General features: G+C 50.4%; 1 protein-coding gene across 1 annotated transcript in view; it reads right to left on the bottom strand.

Annotated features, from left to right (window-relative positions):
• CSNK1G1 (casein kinase 1 gamma 1) overlaps positions 1–25,465 on the bottom strand; it is a 72,132-nt gene that overhangs the window by 37,804 nt on the left and 8,863 nt on the right. The window contains exons 3-5 of the mRNA XM_054077981.1: positions 10,584–10,999; positions 4,238–4,298; positions 735–804 (exon numbers count right to left, since the gene is read on the bottom strand). Of these exons, the coding sequence (XP_053933956.1) occupies positions 735–804; positions 4,238–4,298; positions 10,584–10,762 (310 nt within the window). The 5' untranslated portion in view covers positions 10,763–10,999. The remainder of the gene's footprint in view (positions 1–734; positions 805–4,237; positions 4,299–10,583; positions 11,000–25,465) is intronic.

The raw sequence follows: 25,465 nt of genomic DNA, 5'->3' as shown, positions 1-25,465 counted from the left end.
GTTGCTAAACCCAGGGGTCGATACACGACCATGGAGCAGGGGAGGTCTTGTTTCTGAGAGACTTGCTCCTGCAGCAGGCAGTCCGGGCTGTGGAAGCCCTTGGCATGGAAACAGCGCATGCTACAAGTCCATATCGGTTTAAAAAGCTGATAAATTCAGGGAACCATAAATTCAGGGAAGAAGATCCCAGGCACTGTAAGACACAAGCCCTGTGTGATGGAAACTGAGAAATAAACCCCAAACCCAAACCACATTTGGCTTCTTCCATGATATTCCCCTCTCCTTTGCTGTCACGCAGTGGATCCTGCATCCGTGTGCTTCGGAACACTCATGATTTAGTGAATAAAAATGACAACAGCATTTCAGGTTTTCATTAGAAAAGCTCTAGGTTTCTCACAGTTTCCTAGATTTAAGACTTTACGACCCTCTGGTTTGAACTCTGACATCTCCACGTAAACACCTTCCCCTCCAGCAAAGGTACCCTGTTTTACAAACATGCTTATGTGGTTATTTCCCACATTAGTCAACCCTCACTAATCCTGGTTCCTGGGTCCACATCATTACCCAGCATCACTGTGACGTTATTCTGCCTAAATCTCCCCCAAAACTTGTGTGAGGCTGCAAGAATTGTCCCGGATCAGCATGTTCCAGTCAGTGACACAACAAACAGGATGATGACATTTGATTTAATCAAGAAATGCCAGCCAAGAAAAGCTCAGGGCAGGGTCACTTACCTGCACTTCCGAGTTGTTTATAAAACCTGTACTCCAAGTGAAGCTGGGGAGCGCGGGATTTTATTGGTTCCTGCAACAGATGGAAACATTTGGTTAAATTCAGTTTGATGGAAGAAAGTTCTGTCCTACACCTGAAGATCCAAGGCTGTACGTAAGGCTTCAAGGTGAACCCCCTCACAACAGATGACATTGACACATGTGAAGAGCAAACGTGGGATGATTGCCATACACGCTCCAGAGGAGAAATCACCTCCTCATTTAAGCACCATTGCAATATGCAGTGAAACTCAGGAATTGCTCAGCAAAGCCTCTGGTCCTTGATGAGTGACCCTGGCCACCAGCAGGAGGAAAGTTGAGGCTTCAAAAGATCAAGTCCCAAACTCACTTTGTGGACCATGGCTGTTTTTGTGGGTCACCAGCCTGTGTTTCAGGGGAATGTTGAGCCCTGTATCTGTGTTTTAGTCAAGCTGCAGCCATACAAACTTACAGCCCCATGTGGCAGCCAGGTATCCGGCAGAAGCGCTGAAAGACCGCAAATGCTGAGGACAAATGTAAAGCAACGCAAAAGCAAGTTCTTTCTAGGAGTTGCATTTAAATGGAGGTAATTGTTGATGGTAGCTTAAGGGAGACTCTGTGGAATCATGGAATGGTTTGGGTTGGAAGGGATCTCAAAGCCCATCCAGTTCCACCCCCTGCCACGGGCAGGGACACCTCCCACTGGATCAGGGGCTCCAAGCCCCATACAGCCTAGACATGTACACAGCCATGGGATTCAGGGCAACGGGAACTCGGCTGTCAGGGAATAGTTCATTCATCTAAATAAACCACCTGGATACAGTCAGATAGGATGACGATCTCAGGACACGAGGTCTGCTCTGACAAAATCAGGGAAAGCAAGCCCAAGCCACTTCTCCCTCAGGAGCTGCTAGAGCTGGAGCTCTGGGTGCTTGCCAGAGTCATGGCAGCATCCAAGAAGATTACCCCAGAACAGACAGCTGTCCTGTAGGCCAGGGCTTACGGATGCCAGCAGATGTTGCATTTGTAGGGAAAATAACCCCCACTTGCTACTGCTTAATGTACAAATTCCACAACTAGAACCAAAAGGCATCGCGATCACTGCAAAGGTGTGCCGTGCAGCCTGGCAGTTCCTCTGCTCAGACCACACCTGGATGCTCACAGGCTGGTTTCACGCAGGGAAGAAATTCCTGTTGTGTACAACTCAGCATTGGAAACCTGCAGAAGATTAAAGCAGTCAACACCACTGAGGTGTTTCAGAAGACTCCTTCGTGAACCAGATGCCTTTAACCAATAATGTTCAGTTGGAGAGCAGGATGAGAAGTTGATTAATCCACAGTGACACCCACTTAAGTCAGAGGACAGCTAGTATTTTTCCACCACTGGCAATAGTCCAAGATGCAGCCAGTCCTCACCCCAAAAGAGAAACCACAGAATATATAGCACCAGAATTTCTGATCAGGTATCTGGCGCCCATCACCCAGTTCTCCACTTTTCCAGCTTTAACAGCATGACAGGGAGGCATAAAGAGCTGGGACAGCAAAGCTGCATTTGCAGTAGATGATCTCACACAGCCAGAAGGACTGTTTTAACTTGGCCAAGGATGCAGATAAAAGAGAAGATGTTGCTCCCAGTGCCCCTGAACGCAGGTACATACCCCAGAGCCCACAAATTTTTTGGAAGGATAAAAAAACTAAGTCCACGCAGCGGAAAAACATCTTTGCTGCTGAGGAGGCTGAGTAGTTCTTACTCGTGGGGAACATGGTCTAAAATTAGGAGACCAAAACCACCACATATCCTCTACTGTGCCCTCATTAATCTTCTCAGAAACAGAGTCAGCACTTGAAACCCCTGGATAGTCACCAGACGGCAATTCCAGTCCTTCAGGACATGAATCGTGACAGGGCAAACAGCAGCAAGTGTGCTGCAGAGTGACGGCTTTAGCAGTCCAGATATTCTGGGGGGAGAGTAGGAAGAAGGAACGCTACTGAAAAACAAGGTTAAGTGAAGGCAGTGATAATGGTGAAGCCACGTGGCTGCTGAAAGGTTCAGGTTACTGGGAGAGCGACCAACAGGCACTAATTGGAGAGAAACAAGCATCCTTTAGACAATACAGCTGTGTTTTCCCTCTATTATTACTTCCTTATGCCTTCCAATGCTCTAATCTTGAGTCTGATTTGCTTTCAAAGATTTGAGATGTTATTGATTCCATAAAACACCTTGTCTGCAGACAAAGAGCATTTTCTATCACCCAATCTGCTAAAAGCAAACTGCCTCACCAGCACAGATTCTCCCCTTAATGTGGATCTGTATCAAGGACATCCTCAGCGCCACTGCAGCCATTTATTTATTTATTTTAGGGAATATTTTCTGACATTTTGCCAACAGTGTTGAAAGCAAGTCCTCCTGCAAAGCCCTAATTATTTTCATCTCCTGTGCACCACACAAGGAGAACGCTGGAGTGAGACAATCTTGTGGCACTCGATGTGATCAGAATTAACACACGAGTCCATCTTAATCTCCTACGTATCTTATAACAAACTCCTGTAATAAAACCATGGCAACAGAGCTTGGAAGGGTTCTGGAGCCCAGCGTTGTGGGAGGCAGCTGAGGGCACCGGGGGCTGTTCAGCTGGAGGAGGCTGAGGGGAGACTTCATCGCTTTTCTGCACCTCCTGGAGAAGAGGTTGGAGCCAGGTGGTGCTGGGCTCTCTCCCAAGGAACAAAGGGGTGGGACGAGAGGAACTATGGCCTCAAGTTGTGCCAGTGGAAGCTTAGATTGGATAGTGAGAAACATTTCTTCCCTGGCACAGTGGTGAGGTACCTGGCGAGGGCTGCCCAGGGCAGAGTGGAATCCCATCCCTGGAGGGTTTCACAAAGTATGTGGCCGTGGCACTTGGGGACAGGGTTCAGTCAGCACGGGGGGTCTTGGCTGGCGGTTGGGCTTAATGAGCTGAGAGGGCTTCTCCAACCTCAATGATTCCATGATTCCATGAATCTGAATGACTCCTGCTCATTGTATCAGACATTTGCTGCTGATACCAAATCAGTGTTACAACTTAACTTCAGATTCTAGGGTTTGGCTTTGTGATTAAGAGTCTACAGATGAGAAAAGAGCCTCTCAGACAAAGACCCCAAATCTGGAAACCCAGCAGACCAATGAAAGTCTTCTTTAAAGGCAGGAAAAGTTACGGCATAAAACCCGAACTACCAGGCTGTGACTGTATCACCTGGCAGAAGCTGTGAGTCAGTGTGCCTCATCTTCCAGACTCCCACATCACCCACGCTGACCACTGTGCCTTCAAGCCAGAAGCAGGCTTTCCAAAGAAGGCTTTTGTACCGGGACCACTCACTGTCTAAGTGGTGTAAAACATGGAAGCTGTTGTTGGATGTGCCTGGAGAGGGGCTACACCAGCTGAGGGCAAAGCGCAGTGTTCAGCAAAAAGAGAGATGTTGCTTATTATCAACATTAGTACAAGTCATTAGAACCCCTGAATCCCCCCACTCACCAGTTTTGATGGCCACATACTCATTGGTGTAGAGATTTTTTACCTGCAAAGGAAAAGAAAAAAGCTTTTAAAATCCACGTTCAACACTTGATGAGACAACAAAAAGGAGTGTCATCGATGGCACCAATGTCTGTTCCCAGCTCCCTACTGAAGTCCATGCCTTGTACAAAGTGTAAGCTCAGAACAATCAGCAGCAGCAGCACACGGGCCAGGCAGACTCCACCTCCCACTCAGCGTAAACTAATCGAGATTTATGGCAGCACTTCTGCCAACACAGCATGTGAAGAGGCCTCCCAGACACATCAGATTTTATTACCTGCATCACGCCAGAAAAGGACTGGGGAACTACAAATGGAGGCTCTAAGCATAATTTCTTTCAGAATGTCTTCAGTCTGCTCCACACTGAATTACTTTATCTCATGACCTACAGGGAGCTGCACTGGCCTTGTCACGCTATGGAGTAGAGGCTGCTGCAAGGCGGCTTAGGAAAACAACCTTTGCACCACACACAACTTTTATTTCCTCCTCTGCAACAGGGAAGCAGTGTTTATGAACTGCCTTTGCACACCAGTGGCACAAGGCAATGCCTGCAATCGAGTGAGGGTGATAACTGAGCTGCAATATGGTAGAGCGATGTTAAAAAATACGCTCCAAGAACAATCCCAGTCTGGGACCCCAGAACACAGAGCGTGTCTGATCCGATACTGGTGCTGGCAAGGATGAAGGGCAAGAGCCTAAGACAAGTGTAACCAGCTAAGCGTGCAGGCAGCTGACAGCTCACAGCAGCTCCACCCCAGAGCTGGTACCCATGCGTGCTACAGCTGGAGATGAGCTTTTCCTCCAGGAACCCATCTGGGGTTTGAACCAAGCTCTTGGCCTCCTCAGCAATTCATGCCAGAAATGCTACACATGTCAAGGAGCATCTCTCTGGGTGTGCTGAAGCTGCCAGTTATTGTATCACTCAAGGTTCTCCACTCCCTCTGCTCAGCAATCTGAGCAATCCCTCCCCATTCCCCTTCCTCATGCTGCTCGTGGCTGACAGCAAATGCTCCTGGAAGAGGCATCGCCAGGAAGGATGCTCAGCTGCCCTAGTACCACCATTTCCAACCCAATCAATCTGTGATTCTATGATCTGTCCCCTCATCCTGACATCTCTGCTGCCCTTCTGATCTCCTCTACTCCCACTGCATCCTTTTGCCTCCCTCGCACAAAGCTCCCCATTGTTTGATGCAGGGAATGCTGGCTGCCTTTGCTCCTCATCACAAACCAGGCTCTCCTTAAAGGACTGTGGAGCTCCACAACTGAAGAGTGAGCTGTACTGGGAGTTACCAGTGCTCCACTCTGCCCGCTCCACTACACGTGTGCTTTCCAGTTCCTGTAGCAGTGAGTGATGCTTAGGACAGACTGGCTGTTGGGAAAGTCCGTGGCAGGGTATGACCAGAGCAGGCGGGATTGCAGGCAGCTCTCCAGTAAACAGCATCCCATGCTCCCTTTTGTACCCATGCTCTTTATATGCACCACCTGCACGGGAAGACTCCGTAGAATTAAAGACAACATGAACACGAAAGCAGACAAGCCATCACCTTTAAATCCTGAGGGATTTATCCAGGGAAGCTCCCCATCTATTCATTTTACTTTATAATGGCATTAATCTTCACCGCTATGTTGCTCCATGTAGTTCTGGCTTCTGGATTTGAGATGGGACGTTCCCAGCCTGCACAGAGCAGATGGCTTTAACATCCATCAAGAAGTCACATGTTATGGAAAGCTTCCATCTGTTACGGTAACGGGTGATGCTGTTGCCCACTGACATCTCCTCCTCCCCTTGTCAGGGACCCAACTCTCACCAAGACACTCAGTTTGGGGACGATGGACTAGGGGAAGCTCCAGCCCATAGACATGAGAAAACCAGATGCTTTAAACAGCAAAAATCCCAGGGAGGGAGCCATGGGAATGCCATCCCTATGGATCCTGCAGTGTTCATTACAACTGCGGAGATGCGCCACTTTCGGGCAGTTTTGTTGCTCACCATGCAGGGGGAGCAATGACCCACAGACCTTCCAGCAACACTGGAACCAGCCTAAAACCGCCCCCCTCATCCTATCCCTGCACTCCCTGATCAAGAGGCCTTCTCTGGCTTTCCCTTGCAGCCCCCTGCCCTGCAGCCCCTCCACAGAGAGAGTGCCCCACCAGCCTTGGTTCACTACTCTGGGCCAGGCACTGTTACGTTCATTTTCCCACCTCAGCTCGGATGCGGGCTGGAACCCAACCATGCTGCTCTCACATGCTTCAAATAAGCAACATCCCCAGGCCGTCTGTGTGTGCAGTGAGAAACACCACCAGCAGCGAACTCGGTACTTGCAGAGAGCAGCTTTCACACAACCACGCTGTCTCCATGCACAGTCACCCCTCTGACTGGCGTGGGAGCAGCTCCAAGTGCAAACACAACACCTGAAAGGAGAAATTCCTTGGGGAACTGGAAAAATACCTTATCCCCTTGTTTATCAGCGTGACTTTGTTCTGCCTGTGCTACTGAAAGCACTTGCTGGTGCCTCACTTCTTCAAAACCACATCAGAAAAGACAAAAAGCGGAGGGCGTGTCATTCACCTGCGCAAGGCAAAGCTGTCATCAGAGACAGGTTTGCTTGCATTTCAGACGCACTACTTCTCCTTCCCCCTGGCCATCATCAGCATCACATCTGTGCAACAGAAACGTCTGATGTTCGAGCAAAGAGGTGTTCTTAAAGCTCCAGTGATAGGAAAAGCAGGAGAAGTTTAGAAGGAAAACAAAAGTCATACGGCTTTGAGAGGAAAGAGACTGGAGAAAGAAAGATGGCCCCATGGTCAAGGAGGATAGTGTTGGAGATCATTTAGGCAAACTGGACACCCATAGACCCATCGGCCCTGATGAGATGCACCCACAAGTGCTGAGGGAGCTGGCAGATGTTATCACTAAGCCACCCTCCATCAACTTTCAAAGGTCACGGAGAACAGGAGAGATGCCTGAGGACTGGAGAAGAGCCACTGTCATTGCAGTCTTCAAAAAGGGCAAGAAGGAGCAGCTGGGAAACTACAGGGCAATTTGCCTCACCTCCTTCCCTGGAGAGGTGAGAGAACAGCTCATTCTGGATGTCATCTCCAAGCATCTAGAGGAAAATAAGGTTATTGGGAGTGTTCAACATGCATTCACCAAGGGGGAATCACTCTTGAGCAGTCTGAAAGTCTTCTATGATAGCACAGCTGACTGGGTAGATGAGGGGGAGAGCAGTGGATGTTGTCTACCTTGGCAGGCTTTTGACTTTCTCCCACCATATCCTCATAGCTTAGGAAGCGTGGGTTGGATGAGTGAACAATGAGGTGGGTGGAGAACTGGGTGGATGGCAGAACTCAGAGGGCTGGGCTCGGTGGCGCAAAGCTGAATTGGAAGCCTGTGGCCAGTGGTGTTCCCCAGGTGTCAATACTGGGCCCGGTCTTGTTCAGCATCTTCATCCATGACCTGGTTGAGGGGACAGAGTACAGCCTCAGTGTGTTTGCTAATGACACAAAACTGTGAGGAATGGCTGATGCACTGGAAGGCTGTGCTGCCATTCAGTGAGACGTGGACAGGCTGTAGAGCTGGGCAGAGAGGAACCTCATGAAGTTCAACAAAGGTGAGTGCAGAGACCTGTACCTCAAGAGGAATCACCTCATACACCAGTACAGCCTGGGGCTGACCAGCTGGAAAGCAGCGCTGTGCAGAAGGACCTAGGAGTCCTGGTAGACAACAAGCTGACATGAGTCTGCACTGTGCCCTCATGGCCAAGAAGGTCAACGGGATCCTGGGATGAATGGAGAGGAGCGTGGAGACCAGGTGAGGAAGATTCTGCTCTCCCTGTGCTCTGCCCTAGGGAGGCACCATCTGGAGTCCTGTGCCTGGTTCTGGGGTCTCCTGCTCAAGAAAGACGAGGAACGACTGAAGCAAGTTCAGCGGAGCCCACGGACATGATTATGGGGCTGGAGCAACTCTCTGAGAAGGGTCTGGGTCTGTCCAGCCTGGAGAAGAGCAGACGGAGAGGGGATTCCATCAATGCTGATTCACATCCAATGGGCAGGGGGCAGAAGCAAGGGATCAGACTCTGCTCAGTGGTGCCCAGCGACAGGACGAGAAGCACTGGGCACAAACTGGAGCACAGGAAGTTCCACCTGAACATGGGGAAAAAACTTCTTTCTTGTGCACGTGATGGAGCCCTGGAACCGGTTGCCCATGGAGCTGTGAAGTCTTCTTCTCCAGCAAGATATCAATGCAGCTGGATGTGCTCCTGTACAGCCCTCCTGTAGCAAAGTTTGGACTGGCTGAGCTCCAGAGGGCCCTGCCAGCCCCACCAGTCTGGGATTCTGTGGTGTGTAAGGACCTCACACCTCACTGCAGTCATCGGTGCGGCCGTGGCCCAGACACAGCATCCTCCTCACGTACCCAGTGCTCGCAAAATATTTACCGGTGCGTTGAAAGAAATCATCACGTGTTGGCTTCTCCACAGTTATAGCTGAATTTCTCCATAACCAGACCTTTTCAGGAGTGCAATCTCATGTGTAGCTCCTGTGCTGTGGGACATCACCTCAGTCAGGAACCCAACACCACTGAAATCTGGAGAAATGTGAAAGAGAACTAACTATGGCAACAGGATCGGCACTTGGGCACTGGCCAAACACACGCTGGAGCCCAGCACCTAGGGGACCCGTCTGACTGCGGAACCGTGGAGCAGAGCAGAGATCGCAAGGCCAAGCAACCTTTCCATGGGGACCCTACATCGGGATGGTAGCTGCTGGGGGGCTTTGGAAGTGCATTCAGCTCTCCGTGTTCTCTGTGAGGACCCAGTCATGGGTTCGGCTGCCAGGTACACTCTGGCTCCTGGAGGCGGGTGGTTCTGTCCCTGCCCTCGGCTTCCCTCCACATCTGGAGCACTATCTCTGCTCCTGCACAGCAGTAGAACAGCATACAGAAAAGTATATGGGTTCTGAGCAGAAATCTACAGAGGTGCTATCAGCAGTGACGTGTTACAACCGTCCGGGTACCTGAAGCGACTTCTCGATTTATTTATTGATCTAATTATCACCCCTTATGCCTGGTGCATAAATGATTTTAATTTCAATTCTAAATACGTACCAAATTTGGGGCAAATGCCATTTATATCAGCCAACCCGTCTTGAGCACCCGCAAGTTCCCAATCACAGCAACCAATCCATTCGGCATCAGAGGAGAAATGAAATTGTTTTATGTAATTCAGGATCAAGACCATTACAGAATCAGAAAATGGTTAGGGTTGGAAGGGACCTCCAAGCCCATCCAGTCCCACCCCATGCCATGGGCAGGGACACCTCCCACTGCATCAGGGGCTCCAAGCCCCATCCAACCTGGCCTTGAACACCTCCAGGGATAGGGCAGCCACCACTGCTCTGGGCAACCTGGGCCAAGGCCTCCCCGCCCTCACTGGAAAACATTTCTCTCTAAGATCCCATCTCAATCTCCCCTCTTTCAGCTGAAAACCATTCCCCTCATCCTATCCCTGCCCTCCTTGATCAAGAGCCCCTCCCCAGCTTTCCTAGAGGTGAGCATCAGAAGGTGCTGCTTCTGACCTCCAGAACTGCCCCATACCCGTGGATTGGGAGCTCAGGGGTACGTAATTAAAACCACCGGCTGCTCCCCCACCTCATTCCAAACCCAAACAACATGTTAGCGCAGCCATCTGTGCAGGTGACCAGCTGTGAGACATGGGGAGGGGACTGATGGCCCATGAACAATCAGGGGCTGCCAGGTTGGTGCAGCAGCCAGATAGCCAGTCGACACAGCCTGCTCCTCGCCAGCCAGCGAGTCAGACACGACACGGATCAGGAAGCGGGCGATGGGGCCCAAGTGAGTGCACCAAGGTCAGTAAGAGATGTGGAACAGGGCGGATGTGGCCAAGTGCTCGGGAAGAGTTGCAGCCATTTGTTTAATGGGGCAGCCTGGATTATGAGCAAAACATCAAGAATCAGATTCAGCAACCCAGGCCATTAAAAAGACTTTTTCATCTTAGGCAAGACATGCAAAGCTGAGAACAGTCTGTGTTGTTGGGATTGCTCACAGTTTGCATCTTAGACCTCTCCAGTGTGTTCGCTTTGACTTTATGCAAATAAAACTAACACTAACAGTTACATCTTCTGAGTCAAGAGCTGTGGGTGAGACAGCTCGACACCTGGGAAACAGACAAGCACATGCACTTCCAGAGCCAGGGAATAGTGTGTATTTTCATATTCCAGTGGGAAGATGCAACTCTCGTAATGCAGGCCACAAGAACAGTGACTTCTTACCTAGTCTGAGCTCTCCGAAGTTCCCGCACCCGATCTTCTTGCCCACTCTAAAGTTGGGTCCCACCATAAGAACACCAGAAGACGCCGATGAGCTTGGTCGAGATCCGTGCCCGCTCCTTCCCGGCATTCCTTTCGTTGTCCGCTGCCTTTCATCCTTTTCCCTATTAGGATGGTCCATGGTCTTAGTGAAATGTGTCTGCCAGCGAGCTGGCAGAAAGGGACTGGAGTATGCTCTCTCCTCCTCAGAACACAAAACTATATCCAAAAGGGTTTGAGTCAGGGTCCAAGGGAGTAATGGAAATGCATGGAGTCCTTTTGGCACTGTGTCCAGTTTCCTAATGCATCCTGATAATGCACCAAGGACTTGATGACGTTCTGAGAACTCAAGAAAGGCCAGTTGCTTTTGATTTCTTACCTGGGGAAAAGGGAGATATGAAAACAAAATCAGTATTTTAAAATGCCAAGCAAGAAACATACAATGGGGCCAGCGTCCAGAACCCTCCCAGCCTGGAGGAAGTTAATGTTACCATTTCCTTAACCACTTGCAGATAAAAGGCCCCAGTGCCACAAAAGGATCCAAGTGCTTCCCATCCCAGGCTGCTGAGTTTCCAAGGCTCACCTGCACGCCCTAACAAAAACCATTTCACTGACATCCGCACATCAAGTGGGAACCACCAGATTGTGTTCCAACTTCAAAGAAAGGATGGAGTATAAAGTTTGTTCTGTTCTCACTTTGTACATTTTTAACATATTGCACAAAAGCCAGGCAAAAAATAGAAGGTGGGAAATGAAAGGTGCCAAAAGAAGAAAACACCACAGTGCTTCGTAACACTGGAAAGTCAAATTCTCCTTATTTGACATCTTCTAAAGCTGAGCTCTGATATATTTGCTAATTGGAACTGTTGTTGTAGGGAGATGATCAGAACTGGGAACCAAAGCGAGATTCCTGATTTTAAAAAGCCAGAAGTTCCATGAAAGCTGTGTCAATCGCGTTACCGACACGCTCATCCTCAGTGATTTAGTTGCCAAAACACAAGGGCTTGGAAAAATAGAAGTTCTAGTGGAATTGGCGAGGGACTTGAGGCCAAGATCTTCCTCAGCAGCCCACATTCCCGACTAGCAAACAGAAGCCAGACAGTTCTCCCACGGGAACTGAAGTATGCCTTCCTCCCGCGTGTCCAACAGTGTCACCACCACAACCCTACAGCAGACAACTCAGCTCCACTGGTGCCTCTCACAAGCACCGCTCCTCACTCTGGCAAAAGAAGACAAGGAAGAGATGCTTCTCAAGCCATGGAGGCCAAGCGGTTCCTCTGTGCCCATGGACTGGCCTGAAAAGACAGGCAGGAGCTGCGCAGATGCAGGAGGTTCTGCTCCACACATGCAGCCCAGGACATGGGGAAGACTGGCATCTCACCACAAGATCTTTCCTGGGACAGGAACTCATGCTGAATCGTTGGAGCGACCAGGTGACTTAGCCCAGCCTGCTGGGGTCAGAAGACATCTCCACCAATCTGATGAGGAACTCCGAATAGCAGACCATTCTGGCCTGATGGACCAATCCAGAGGTATCAGGGGCGGTGGGTGACCTTCCTCTCGGTTCCCAAGCAATCAGGAAGGCTGCAGCCTGTACAGACACTGCATCGGGAGCTGGCGTATGGCAGTGGATATGGACACTGGAGATGGCTGTGGTACCACTGTTAAGCAAAAACTAGAAGAAACAGACCTGGAGCCATCCCGCCATCCCAGGATCTGCACAGGTAGGGCTGTACTCCTTCAGGACACTGCTGCAGTCACAGTTTTCCAGCTGTGAATAGAGGAGCGCTGAATAATTTTAGAAACAAAGTTTATGCCCTATTCTCCACGGATGCCTACAGCCAAGGTGTCAATATTGGCATTGAAGTCAGCAAACACCTCCTGAGCCAGCAGAATAAACCCACTGAATACACCCATCAAATAACAGTCACCAGTTCATCTGATAACACCTGCACCACATCTGTCCTACCAATGTGGCCGTACTGACCCAGAAGCAGCAGCGCCACACTCCCAATGCGGTACTCAGTGATGTGTTAAACGCCATTCGGGAGTAAAAGCCTCTGGCCTAACCAGAGACAGGAGAGTTGGAGATGTTGAAGGCCACCAGCATCCTGGCTTGGCTCAGCCATGGGGTGGCAGCAGGAGCAGGGCAGGGATTATCCCCTGCACTCGGCACTGGGGAGGCTGCATCTTGACTCCTGGGTTCAGTTCTGGGCCCCTCACTCCAAGGATATTGAAGGACTGAAGCGCGTCCAGAGAAGGAAACGGAGCTGGAGAACAGGGGTTGTGGAAGTGGCTGAGGGACCTGGGGCTGTTTAGCCTGGAGAAGAGGAGACTGAGGGGAGACCTCATCCCTTTCTGCAGCTCCTAGAAAGGAAGGTGGAGCAAGGGGGGATGCTGGGCTCTTCTCCCAAGGAACAAGGGATGGGACAAGAGGAAATGGCCTCAAGTTGTGCCAAGGGAGGGGAGACTGGATAGTCGGAACTATTTCTTCCCTGGCAGTGGTGAAGCCCTGGCAGAGGCTGCCCAGGGCACGGGTGGAGTCCCCGTCCCTGGAGGGGTTCACAAAGCATGCGGCCGCGGCACTTGGGGACAGGGTTCAGTCGGCACAGGGGGTTGGGCTGATGGTGAGGCTGAATGGGCTTGGAGGGCTTTTCCAACCTCAATGATTCCATGATTCCATGTTCACATACAAGAAACTCAGCATTTAGTAATCATCAAGCTTTACTTCAACCCCGAACGAATCCCAAGGTTTCAGTTAAAGCCGAATATGGATTAGGAGGAAGCATCCGTTATGGGCAAACAGGATGAACTGGTTTTTCACCCCAGACATCCCAGCACCATTCCGTGGGGTGAGTTAGTGCTGTTTCTCAAAGCTGTTTACATAGAGGGAAGCCCAGTTGTATCTGCTGCGTGAAAGCAGTTTGCAAAGCTCTGGGGATGCTCTGTTAGACACCAGAACAGTGCAGTGACTGAACCAAGCCCAGCCTGTCCTGGGAGGACAGAGGCTGCAAAACGAAGAAAGGGCAAAGGGCAGCCATTGAACCAATGGGATTCTAAGGACTGGATGGAAGAGGGGCTGTAAACACCGAAAGGACGAGGCAAAATCTGCCTGACGGGGCTGGATCACAGCAATGGAAGAAGGAACTAAACACGTTTCATAACGCTGCAAGCAGATTGTTTCACTTGCTCGCTCAGCTCCCAGTGACAGGACAAGCAGGGCGCAAAAGGAAAGTCCATGTAAACAAAACCCACTGGTTTCTAAACAGCTCCGCTGGGGGTGAGACAGCTGGGAAGAGATAGGCTGTTTGAGAACGTATGGCCACACTTTCCTGCGCGACACCAGCAGCCGGGTAACTTTCCTTCTGCCATGAAGCACCACCGTCTTCCCACCTGCAGAGCAAATGCCCCAGACAGAGAAGTGGTTCTGCAGCAGGATCCGGGCACAGGGCAGCTGTTTGCCTGCTTGCTGGCACAAGCATCGTTACAGACAAGCCCTTCACTAGCTATGATAAAAAGGAGCTGAGAGCTCCCAGAAGGCAAAGGTACAGGGATTTAGCATTTCACATGGCTGATATGAGTTAGCTCTGTTCTCCAGCAGCTGCAGGGTGGGTGGGCCTCTGTCAGCGCTCTGTGACACACGTACATCATTATGGTGAGGGCTGCCTGAGCTCTTTGTGAGTGCGAGCCCCCTGGAGCATCCATACAGCATCCTCCCTCCTCCAGACTGAAGTCAGAACTCACTCAAACTCAGTGCAGCCAGTATCAGCCCTGGCTTAGGGAGCACACTCCTTGGTTTGACATTCACCACCATGACCAGTGCCCCTCAGAATGGGCGAGCAGCTCCGCGCTCCCCAGGCAGACCAAGCACGGAGCTCACCACACGTGTTCTGGTGGTGAAATGAGATGTTAACAGCTATGAGCTACTCTGCCTCCATTCTTCCCTGCTCCCCATCTGGGTAAGGTCTCTCCAGGGGGAACAATGGAAAGGTCACATCTGACAGTCTTCAAATGCTCAGCATCCTCATTCTTAGCTGAAAGCCTCCTGCCAACAGCAATTCAGATCAGCAAAGACTGAGGGAATCAGGCACTGGAGAGCCTCTTTCTTACGGCCAAGTCTATGAGAAGATCCTGGCTGCTGGCACATTGGATTATGGAATCATGGAATGGCTTGGTCTGGAAGGGACCTCAAAGTCCATCCAGTCCCATCCCCTGCAGAGACACCTCTCACTGGATCAGGGGGCTCAAAGCCCCATCCTGGCCTTGAACACCTCCAAGGATGGTACAGCCACCACTGCTCTGAGCAACCTGCGCCAGGGCCTCCATACCCTCACAACAAAACATTTCTTTCTGGGATCTCAGTATCTCCTCTTTCAGCTCAAAACCATTCCCCTCGTCCTACCTCTGTACTCCCTGATCAAGAGCCCCTCCCCAGCTTTCCTGGAGGCTGCTCTAAGGTCTCCCCACAGCCTTCTCTTCTTCAGGCTGAACAACCCCAACTCTCCCAGCCCGTCCTCGTACGGGAGGTCCCTGCCCTCACATCATCTCTGAGGCCTTCTCTAGACTCGCTCCAACAACTCCATGTCCTTCCTGTGCTGAGGACTCCAGAACTGGATGCAGGGCTCCAGGTGAGGTCTCTTCCAAGTGGAGCAGAAGCGCAGAATCTCCTCCTTCCCTGCTGGTCCCACTGCTCAGGGTGCAGCCCAGGACACAGTTGGTTTCTGGGCTGCAAGCGCACATTACACAAAGACCTTTCACTACTGTTACCACCCACTGAAAATGGCTCTAGTAAATACAGCAACAGATACAGCTTTTGAGGACCAACACAGCACTTGGCTTTGCAGGAGGAGTGGCAGGAGAACGAAGACCAGCCTGCAATCTCAAGTTAGTTGCGTTAATATTTAAAGGCTGCTCAGAACACCCAGACAATTACCTGCTGCAACTCAAGGTTTTTCAGAATTACTTTCCTTCCCACCTTCCCACCCACTCAGCAAGATCACTCCTGGAGGTTACTTGCGCTTAAACAAGGCTGCATGGAGATCTTTCCCTACCAATGACTAGTCTGATTCCAGGATACATGTCACTGCAGTGCAGTTGGAGGCACTGGAATGGTTATTTAATCAAAGACACAGGTTTGAACGGAAATCACTTAAAGCACCATTAGCTACAGAAAAAAACAACTTTGGATCCTACTTCAAACTCTTAGAAGCCAAGATCTAACTCAACACCACTCCTCCACCAAAAACACTGCAGCGCTGGAGCTACAAAGCAGCTTCTCAAAGGTGTAGATGGCTCTGTTGTTCACACCAGGATCCATCGCAGAGTCCAGTGCAAAGGAAGGTCAATCACCTACCAAGAGTTCATTAGGGCACAGAGACATGGCTGACAGTCATGGAATCACTGTGGTTGGAAAAGCCCTCTCAGCTCACCCAGTCCAAGCCTCAGCCCAGTCCCCCCATGCCAACTGAACCCTATCCCCAAGTGCCATGGCCATGTGCTTTGTGAACCCCTCCAGGGATTGGGATTCCACCCAGCTTCTCAATGAAGTCTTTAAGTTTGACAGCAGCAGTAAAGAACAATGCAAAGTAGTCTGAAGAAGCCAGAGCAAACCTTCCTCCTACCCTTCAAAGGAAAAGCTTGCTCCTCTGACACTGAGAATTCCTTTGCCCTCCTGGAGATGCTCTGGAGACCCTTCCACAGCTAGAATGAGAGCTGTCAACCTCTTGTTTTGAGGCACAACTTCAGAAAATCTATCCAAATGAAACTGCAAATCATAGAATGGTTTGGGTTGGAAGGGACCTTAAAGATCATCCAGTCCCAGCCCCCTGACATGGGCAGAGACACCTCCCACTGGATCAGGGGCTCCAAGCCCCATCCAGCCTGGCCTTGAACACCTCCAGGGATGGGGCAACCACCGAGTGACCTGGGCCAGGGCCTCCCCACACTCACAGGAAAAATTTCTCCCTAAGATCTCATCTCAATCTCCCCTCTCGCAGTTGAAAACTGTTCCCCCCAAGAAATTGTGGCTTCGTCCTAGCTCCTGTGTGTCCTCCAAGTAGGAACACCATCCATCAGCCATAGCCATAAGAGGGACCATGTGCTTTCACGCCCTGCTGTGGGGGCAACCTTCAGCACCACAGAAATTCGAGTTGTTCTTCATTGCTGCATGGCCTCATAGAGGGAGAGGGTGAGGAGAGAAATCTGCAAACGGATGAGACCAAACTCAGTGGCTCTGGTGGGTGAAACCAGAAGAATGCTCTGTGGAGCCAAACTTTAGACTTGAGCTAGCAGGCAAAGCCCGTATGCCCCATAACAGTGGGGAAGCAGTCATCCCTGCTGAGCTTGCCTGGCTCTGTCCCATGGACTCTTGCTGTTGCCCAACAGACCAGACCTGGCCCGTGTCTCCAGGTTGCTCATCACTAGAAACTCCTTGTCAGAGCTGGTTAATAAACTGGAACCAGCGATGTAAGCAGTGATGACCCAGAATATTGGCATCTCTTAAACAAACAGCAGAGGTGATGCCAAATGCAGAGACAAGCAGCACGTTAAGAGGAAATGCAAGAAAATCTGATACTCAATGGCTTAATATATATGTCCTTTTGTTTTAATGCCTGAACTTCACCTTCTCCTTACTCGCAGATGCTGTCTTTCCGGCGAGTACAGGATGGAGGATCAGACCATGCTGTCAGTTCACATAACTGGAAGTTTGGCAGGAACTCAGCTGACATTACCTGTATATTTTGCCTGCAACTCAGCTGTCTCAAAGAAGAAACCACGTAGCTGAGCTGTACGCACAAACCTCCCTAGCCTCCTGCAGGCTGTTTGTTGGGAGGTGACCAGACCTGTGACCATGTGTGGAGGTTGCAGAGCCCAAGGTAGCTATAAAGGTGAGAACCCAGACCTACTGCAAACCCTGCTCCTACAGGGAGCAGTCTCATGCTGTATAAAGCACAACCTTCTCCTTTCTCAACAAGGTTTCAGTTTCCCCTTTTTTCAAGTTCCCAACTGCATGTCCATACAAAGCAGCTCTGCTGTCAGAAGAGACTAATCTGAGCACCCACATCATTGAAAGGTGCCAAGGATTCTACGCAGATCAAGCATGGAGAAGTCCAGGAGGGGCAGCAGATGCTCCTTGATGACACTGTGAACCAATCCTGCCTCTTTGCTTGGGTTTATTTGATTGATTTTTTTTTTATTATTTCTAAACCAAGCAAAGGTCACTGCTCTCGCTGGCGGCTGAGCTGCCTCCTCCCCAGTGCAAGGTACAGGCTGGGTTACTGGTTTCAGCATCTGCTACACCCACCCAAACCCCATACGCTCTATAAAACCCTGCACTTCCTCGGCAGAGCAATTGGATGTAATCATCCCAAGCTACAGCACCAGGCAGGAGTTTGATCACAAAAAGTCAATATTTGGGCCTGGTTCTGTCCTCGATACAGCGAGGAACTGGCCGCAACATCAGCCCATGGCAGAGTCATCAATAGTCTGGGGAGCTACACAGCATTAGAAAGGCTGGAAGGCATGAGGGTTGCTGTTGTTCATTCACTTTGAGGGGGGGTGGTGTTCTTCCTCAAATCTGAAGATAGCAAGTTGACAGTGGCTTAAAATTCTTCTTTTAGCTTCTTCCAGGTTTATTAGCCAGCACCATCCCATTCCCGTCATTTGTCTACCCGGGCCTCCCAAGATCACGGAATCTTTTAGGATAGAAAAGACCTTGAAAATCAAGTCCAACTGTAAAAAGCTTGTTGCACTGCTTACTGAGTCAAGCCAGGCAGAGCAGCACTGGGAGAGGCAGCCCCTTCATGCTGGCAGTCCACATAAAGCCATCGAGCACACCTAAACACATCTGGGTGGCAGGAGCAGTGCAAGGAACGGTAACAAATACTCCCAATCACAAGAGTTAAGAACAGCTCTGGAGATTTCTTTTGTCTGTACTCATCCAGCTGACAGTGTTTTGCCTTCACGCACCATCAAGTCCATCAAATCCCTCCCTTAAGAATGCAGTCAAATTCAAATTTGCAAAGGATTAGCCTGGTTAGGAGATATCATTGTCCCTTCCTCATTCACACTGTTACTCTGAGCACAACCAGGGCCAGCAGGGCAAGAGAGAGGGGATTCTGCCCCTCTGCTCCACTCTGGGGAAACCCCACCTGGAGCCCTGTGTCCAGCTCTGGAGTCCTCAGCACAGGGAGGACATGGAGCTGTGGGAGTGAGGCCAGAGGAGGCCACAGAGATGATGCGAGGGCTGGAGCACCTCCCATACAAGGCCAGGCTGGGAGAGTGGAGGTTGTTCAGACTGGGGAAGAGAAGGCTGTGGGGAGACCTTAGAGTGTCATCACTTCTTGGACTCCTTTGGCTTCCCCTGAAATGGCATGAATGCAGGTGACAGTGCCTGCATCTCCTCTGGCCTCTCCTATGCACTTGCAAGTGGAGCAAATGAAAGTATTAGGATTTTGCAGCCTTTCTGGGAGTTATTTCCTGGGTGGCTGTAGGAGATGCAGGTCAGTGGTGGGGTTTGGGTTGTCTTAAGGGAATGTCAGTAGGACAACTGTTCCCTTCACTATATGTGTACAAGGAAGCAGCTTGTACCTGATCAGACACGTATCATATCCATTAATCAGCTCTAGTGATCCCGGTGGTGAGGTTTGTTCCAGGAAAGCGATCAGCATGACTCAGCATCCATGCACCGCTCGGAAACAGCTCTCCCAGCTCTATTTACGACAGCACAGCCACCGCTTCCGGGTGTGAGTCAAAGCTCCATCTGTAGCCTGGTTCCAACTGCAGAGGGGCTCAGACACAAGGAACACGCTGGATATTCAGCCACCTTCAAGCACTGAGGCACAGTAACAAGGCTTGAGGTGACGAGGAAAACTTCCAAACGTTAAGAGTGAAACAATTAAGCATCAACTCCCAGATTCATTGTGAACTGAGGGAACAAAACAGCAGGCAAATGTTTCTCCAAAAGCCACTGGTTTGGCCCAGTAACATTTTCTATCCAATTCACATGCCTTTCCTAGTGGCTGCCTCCCGGTGGATCCCCAAACAGCACCTTCAGCCCTTGCAACACCCTATGAGTCTGAAACGCTCGTGTCAACTCCAACTCCAATGGAGTGGTTCCAACTCTTCCATCCCATCCCCAGCAATGTGACAGACCACCATAAGCTTGGACTACAGCAGCCTTAGCAGTTTAGCGGCCAGGCTGAAACCAAAATTAAACCAAGGGGAGACCCCTCCGGTCCAAGAAAGCCTCCTGGAGCCGGCAGCTGTCGCTCAGGAACACAGCTCTGACTCTAGGGCAACACCAGATCCCTTCACAATCGGTGCCAGCAGCATGCAGGCAATGCTACAACCCGGGAGCACAGGGCAGATAAGTGATGGGTAGCACGGAGTCCAAGTAGTCTTCCAAGCCTGGTGCTGGGGAGGAAGATTTCTGCCCTGCATTCCCAGGAATGGGTGAGGCGGAACAGAGCCTGAGCGCACCACCACCTCCCTGCTCTCACGCACCTCATCCTGACCTGCCTGACCTTGCCTGTCCTAGGTACAAGGAAGGATGTCGTGGGAGTCACAGCCAGCCTTTGGGTGTCTCCTGGGGTCTGAAGGAGACAGAGATGGGCTGGTTTAAAGTGCTGGGTAGCCCCTAGGAGGCCAGAACAGCCCTACCTGGCATACACATGCTGGATAGCTCATCCTGTTTAACATCTAGCTGTCCTAAAGGGTATCTTCCTGCTCCTCCATCCATCAAATGCCCTCAAGCCTCTCCACTTCACCAGCTCTAACACTCATGCGACCTCTCAGCAAGTCAGCTCCAGAACAACACGGTTTTCTGACAGCTTCCTGAGCTGCTTTCCTACCAGGAGATTAAAAGAAGCCTCAGAGACAGCCACAGAAAAGTACAGCTCAATGGGATCATCCTTCCCAGCAGCAGCATGCTGTCACACTGCTGTTCCATCGAACAGTCAGCTCAGGAACTTGCAGACAGTTGGACATTTACAATTCTTCTAACTCCTCAAAACAAATGCCAGTACTCGAGGAGTTCTGCTTCCCCATTGTCTGGTACCTGGCAGCAGCTCTGTTCATACCCAGAATGTCAGCGACATAAAGGCTTCCAGTTGTGTCCACTGCAGCAGCAATGGCATTCACTGAAACTGCAGCTGCATCTTCCATCCTCACATGGTTTTCAAACCCTGGGACGCAGCATGGCTTTCTTCCCCCACCCCACCAGAAGAAATCAGGACAGGGAATGCTGAATTCCAAACCCGGCAGATATTTAGCAAGCAAAATAACTGGGTAGCAGTTTGAAGAGGCGTTATCTCACATGGACTGAAAGGAGAAGCAACACAACTGGTTGTGCAGGGATGACAGCAGCAGGGACCACAGCCAGGCCCAGCTAGCAGACAGTGGGCAACATGGCTGTGAGATTGCTCCAGCACGGCGTTCCTGTACGAATCCCTCACCACGAGCTTGGAACTTGGCTTCCAAAGCAACCCCAATTTAAGCAGCACAGGAGAAAGGAGCTGGAGGTACAGACTTAGGAGAAGAAAGGGACGGGGAAGTGACCTCCCACTTAAGCAACACCAACGTTTTGTGGGAAGGCATCTCAAGCTTCCAAAACCAGACCAAAGCAAAGGCTAACGAGTACCAGCATCCCTAACTGTGGAGACTGGAGCATCCACACTATGTCTGGAATCGTTCCCAGCACCAGGAAAGCAGCATTTCCAGCAGAAGCTTCTCTAACCTGAACCAGCAGATACTCTGACCTCTGAAACCTTGAAGCCCTCTGCAGAGCCACACTTCTCTGCCCCGTAACACACTCCTTGCGTACAGACCTGTCACCAGTACCCCCAGTTCAAGACCAGCACATTTATTCTTGAAGATCTGTGCTGCTTTTCACGCACTGGGATTCTCAAAAACTGCACTGTAACCACACCAACCACACTGTTCCGAGACTGACAGACAGACGGTCCAGCCAGGATACCACCGGTACAGCCACCTTCAGGTCCAAACTGTCCAATCAGGAGAAGCACAGTGGGATCTGGGCTGGGATATCCTCACAGGGAAGAGAAATGGCACAGATCTGCTTTGAATAACCTACTACCTGCAGACCTGGAGAAGAAAACTGATCCCACAATCCAGGGATAAACACCAGATCATCCACCCCCAGTAGAAGTCCTCTCGTGCAGGGCAATCTCGGAATAACAGCGTTGCTTGAAACCTTAGGATGGGGATGTTTCAGAAGCAAGAGCTGATTGGACCTCCTACAGCCACCATCAGGATGCTCACCCCACATCCCCCAGTACGACCCTGGAACTGAAAAACTGAAACAGGAGTTGGTTCCCATAGAAACATGAATAGAGTCTGCCTAGCAAAGCACAAGGGTTGATCACAGAGGACCTACAGGTGGCTATGAAGCCCAGCTGACCTCCAGAATACATAGGAGGATCAGCGTGGTGGGATATCCACCAGGCAGACTGAGCCCAGACACTGCTAATTACCCAAGTAACACTAGCCCTTGCAAAACAGTTTGATTCCAACCCCCCGCAACAGGAAACATTAAACCCATGGAAAAGGCCTCATACATACCACAAAACCCAGGGATCCGTAGCTGCTGGAATGAAACTACAAGGCTTGCACTGGGTTTTGAAAAAGAAAATGGGACTCAAGCTGACATACAATTGTTCCACCCCCACATTCGCCTTCACACATTTCTTACAGGTCAATTTTAAAGAATTAAGTCTTGTTTTGGGGAACATCTGGTGGCTGTTGCCAGAGGAGACAGACGAATTGCAGCGCTTGAGCACAAATAACGAGTTACATAAAGCTGGGCTGCATAAGCGAGGACGTGGGCTTTGCCAGTCTGTGAACTGCAAACATCACATGAAACCCTGCGTTCCATTTTGGGGTCAGAATGCAATGAAGTGAGCACCAACACACCGCAACAGCCATGAAAAGTTGAGTTCTTTAAGTTTATAAGACTGTAATAATGCTGGACCATAATGAACCTCCTGGCTAGCAGCTCTCCTAGAGACCTTCTGGAAATGGCAGTTAGAGATAAGCACGGTTCAGCTCTGGGCGATCTTGGCCCTATATCAAGTCAGTATAAGCTGAGGAGTCAAAGATGGTTCAGGCTATCAACTCCAAGTCAGAAGCCCCTTCATGCCTGGTGGAAGAGTATTTTCCATAATGCTCCAGAGCCCCTTTGGGGTCACTGTCCCCTTCCCCTCAGGATCTACCTGTGTCTGAGCTCACCACCCAGCATCTGGAGGAGCTATGCTGCATGGAACAGGAGGTGGGGATTTGTGGGAAAAGCAAAGTAGATCTAACAGCATCACCCTTTGAGTCCCCAAGACCAACAACAAGCCTCGTTAGAGTAGAGTTTTGACACAGGCTCTACAAATCAGGAAGCCCCACAGCAAGAGAGGCAGCATTCCTAACAGCATCTTGAGCAGCGTGGCTCTAATAGACAGGAATTGCACTTCACATGATGTTCCTTTCCACAAATAGACGCTGCTGTGCTTTGAGGAGAGCTCCAGCACTTCACTACTCCAGCAGCCCGACGGATGACTAACACAATCAGAGTGCTGCACATACAGTGGGATATTTTAGCTACCACACAGCATCAGGACCGCTCTCAACACACAGAGAACAGCAGAGGCTCTTCCAGCTTGTGCTGTTGCCTCCCTCTTTGATAACAGCTCCTAGACTTTGGTTCCAGCTGGCTTCCTTCTGGAGAAAAGCCCACTCTGCAGCCAGCCCCAACAGCATTCTCCTGCACAACCCGCCAGTGCTCCAGGTCTATCCTACACCACTGTACCAGATCTGCTACTACGAAGAATGTCACTCTGACACTCTGTTTGGTGAGTGCAGCGGAGGCATCCCATGGGTTGACTGTGGAAACCAGGAATTTAACTACTTGTTCATTTATGAAATCCAGGGAAACTGCTAAAGCTGGATTCCTGGAACTGGAGGTGGATCCCCAAGGACACTGGAGAAAACAGGACCGAGTTGGGAGCCAACTCCTCACTCGCTGGACAAAGCCTGTTCTTGCAGCACAAACGCAGGAGTGGAAGCACCTGGCACTGGTTTTCACCCGAGCTGGGAAAAAGGTCAAGCCAGCACACCTCTGCCTGGGGATGCCGAGGCAGGGAACACACAGGTGAAGTCCCAAACACTCCTTGAATGAGTCATGACATGAGCCAGGCTACTCATGTAGGGGAGTACAGGCAAAGGGAAGTCATGGAATGGGAAAACCAGAGCTGCTTTAAAGAGTGAATTTAAATACACAGCAAGATAAAAGCAGGCAGGAACGGGATACAAGCATAGGCTCCGTGGGAGCAAGATCCGTGGCTGAGACAGCAGCACTTCTGTGTGTCTTGGAACTGACAAAGAATGTCAGTAATCCATTATCAACTCCACAAGGATTAAAGACAGACAGAATGGGTCTCCTCGTTGGATCATTTCCATTCCTGCTGTCCAGCAGCCTGAGTGCGAGGACCCTCCATCCTCCTGTGCAAGCATCTGAACAGAAAGCAAGGGCAGGGGGGGGAATCAGACATTGTGAGCTGGGCAGAAGCTTCACCCCAGTGAAAAGGCATGCTGTGATCCCAAAGTCCATGGAAACAGGTTGATCCAGTCTCCCCTGAACCCATACAGAGGTATGAACAGCACCATGCTGTGCCCGTCTAATGACTTTCTAAACAATTAAGGGCACTCCTCATACTGGCACCACAGAAAGGGAAATGAGTTTCAGGGGACAAAGCTGCAACCCAATCTGAGACACAATTTCAAGGAAATTGAAACCAAATTTCTCCTCCAGGCTGGGAGCTGCTGAAAGCAGGAAAGCGTTGTCCATCCCTCTGCCCCCTCCAACTCAAACTATCCTTAGGTGAGAGCTCATTAAGCTTTCAACGTACAACACGGAATGACGATCTGGAAAGGATTTGTTCTGTTGTGTCAGTTTGTCCAACAGTAGAAGAAGTGTTCCCCGAAGGATGGTGCACGATGATGACCCTGAACAAAATGCCCCAACTGCTTCACCAGTGTCACTCACCCTGTGCTGGTTCATCTTTGAATTAAAACGCAGCCTGTCACTGCATGGGTGTGTTTCCAGAAGTGCAGGGAGGGAACCCAGAGCCAGTTTCACCCTGTGGCACTCGTGACAGCCACTCTGACAATCCCCTCCTGCTCACAGAGGCTTGCGCTGCCTCGCAAGGGTCATTACTGTTACCACATCAACACTTCCTTGTTTACTCCCGTTGCTACTGCCTGTTCCATGGAACCAAGGTATCCATCCCTACTGCAGTCAAACACTCTCACCTACACGTTATTCCCTTTGATTTAACCCTGCTGGAGAGGAAAATTTTCCCAACGCTTTCAGCTTTGAGTTTTCTGCTCATTTCATGGGTCAAACATAACCAAACTGGCAGCCCAGCCCCTGTTTCACTCATTACGCTGGGACAAACGCTGACACACAGAGCACTCATCTCTGCCCAGCAGAAGTGCTTTGACTTTGTTCGAGAAGCTTCAGTTCACTGGGAAGGACTCCAGACTCTCTGCAACTTCAATCCTGCCCAGTTTCCATGTTGGAGCTGTTCATGGCTGACACACAGCTCTGCAGCACCTACTCCTCAGCTCAACATGTATGATTCTAAAAATAAAGCCAGCAAGAATGGATCAGGGATGCAAGCTCCCAAGGAAGTTACTTCAGATGGAAAACGCTGACAAAAACTGAGAGGATAAAAAAAAAAAATCTTTCAATGGAAATAAGGAATCAGAACTGAACACCTTGTGTCTGGGTCTCCAAGCAACCTTCCGCAGGCTCGGCAGACACTGCATGCGCCCCAGGTAG

This window comes from Cuculus canorus, chromosome 12 (genome assembly GCF_017976375.1).
Source record: "Cuculus canorus isolate bCucCan1 chromosome 12, bCucCan1.pri, whole genome shotgun sequence".
Classification (NCBI taxonomy): Eukaryota; Metazoa; Chordata; class Aves; order Cuculiformes; family Cuculidae; genus Cuculus; species Cuculus canorus.
The sequence above is the reverse complement of the archived record's forward strand: the minus strand, read 5'-3'. Positions and strand labels throughout refer to the sequence as shown.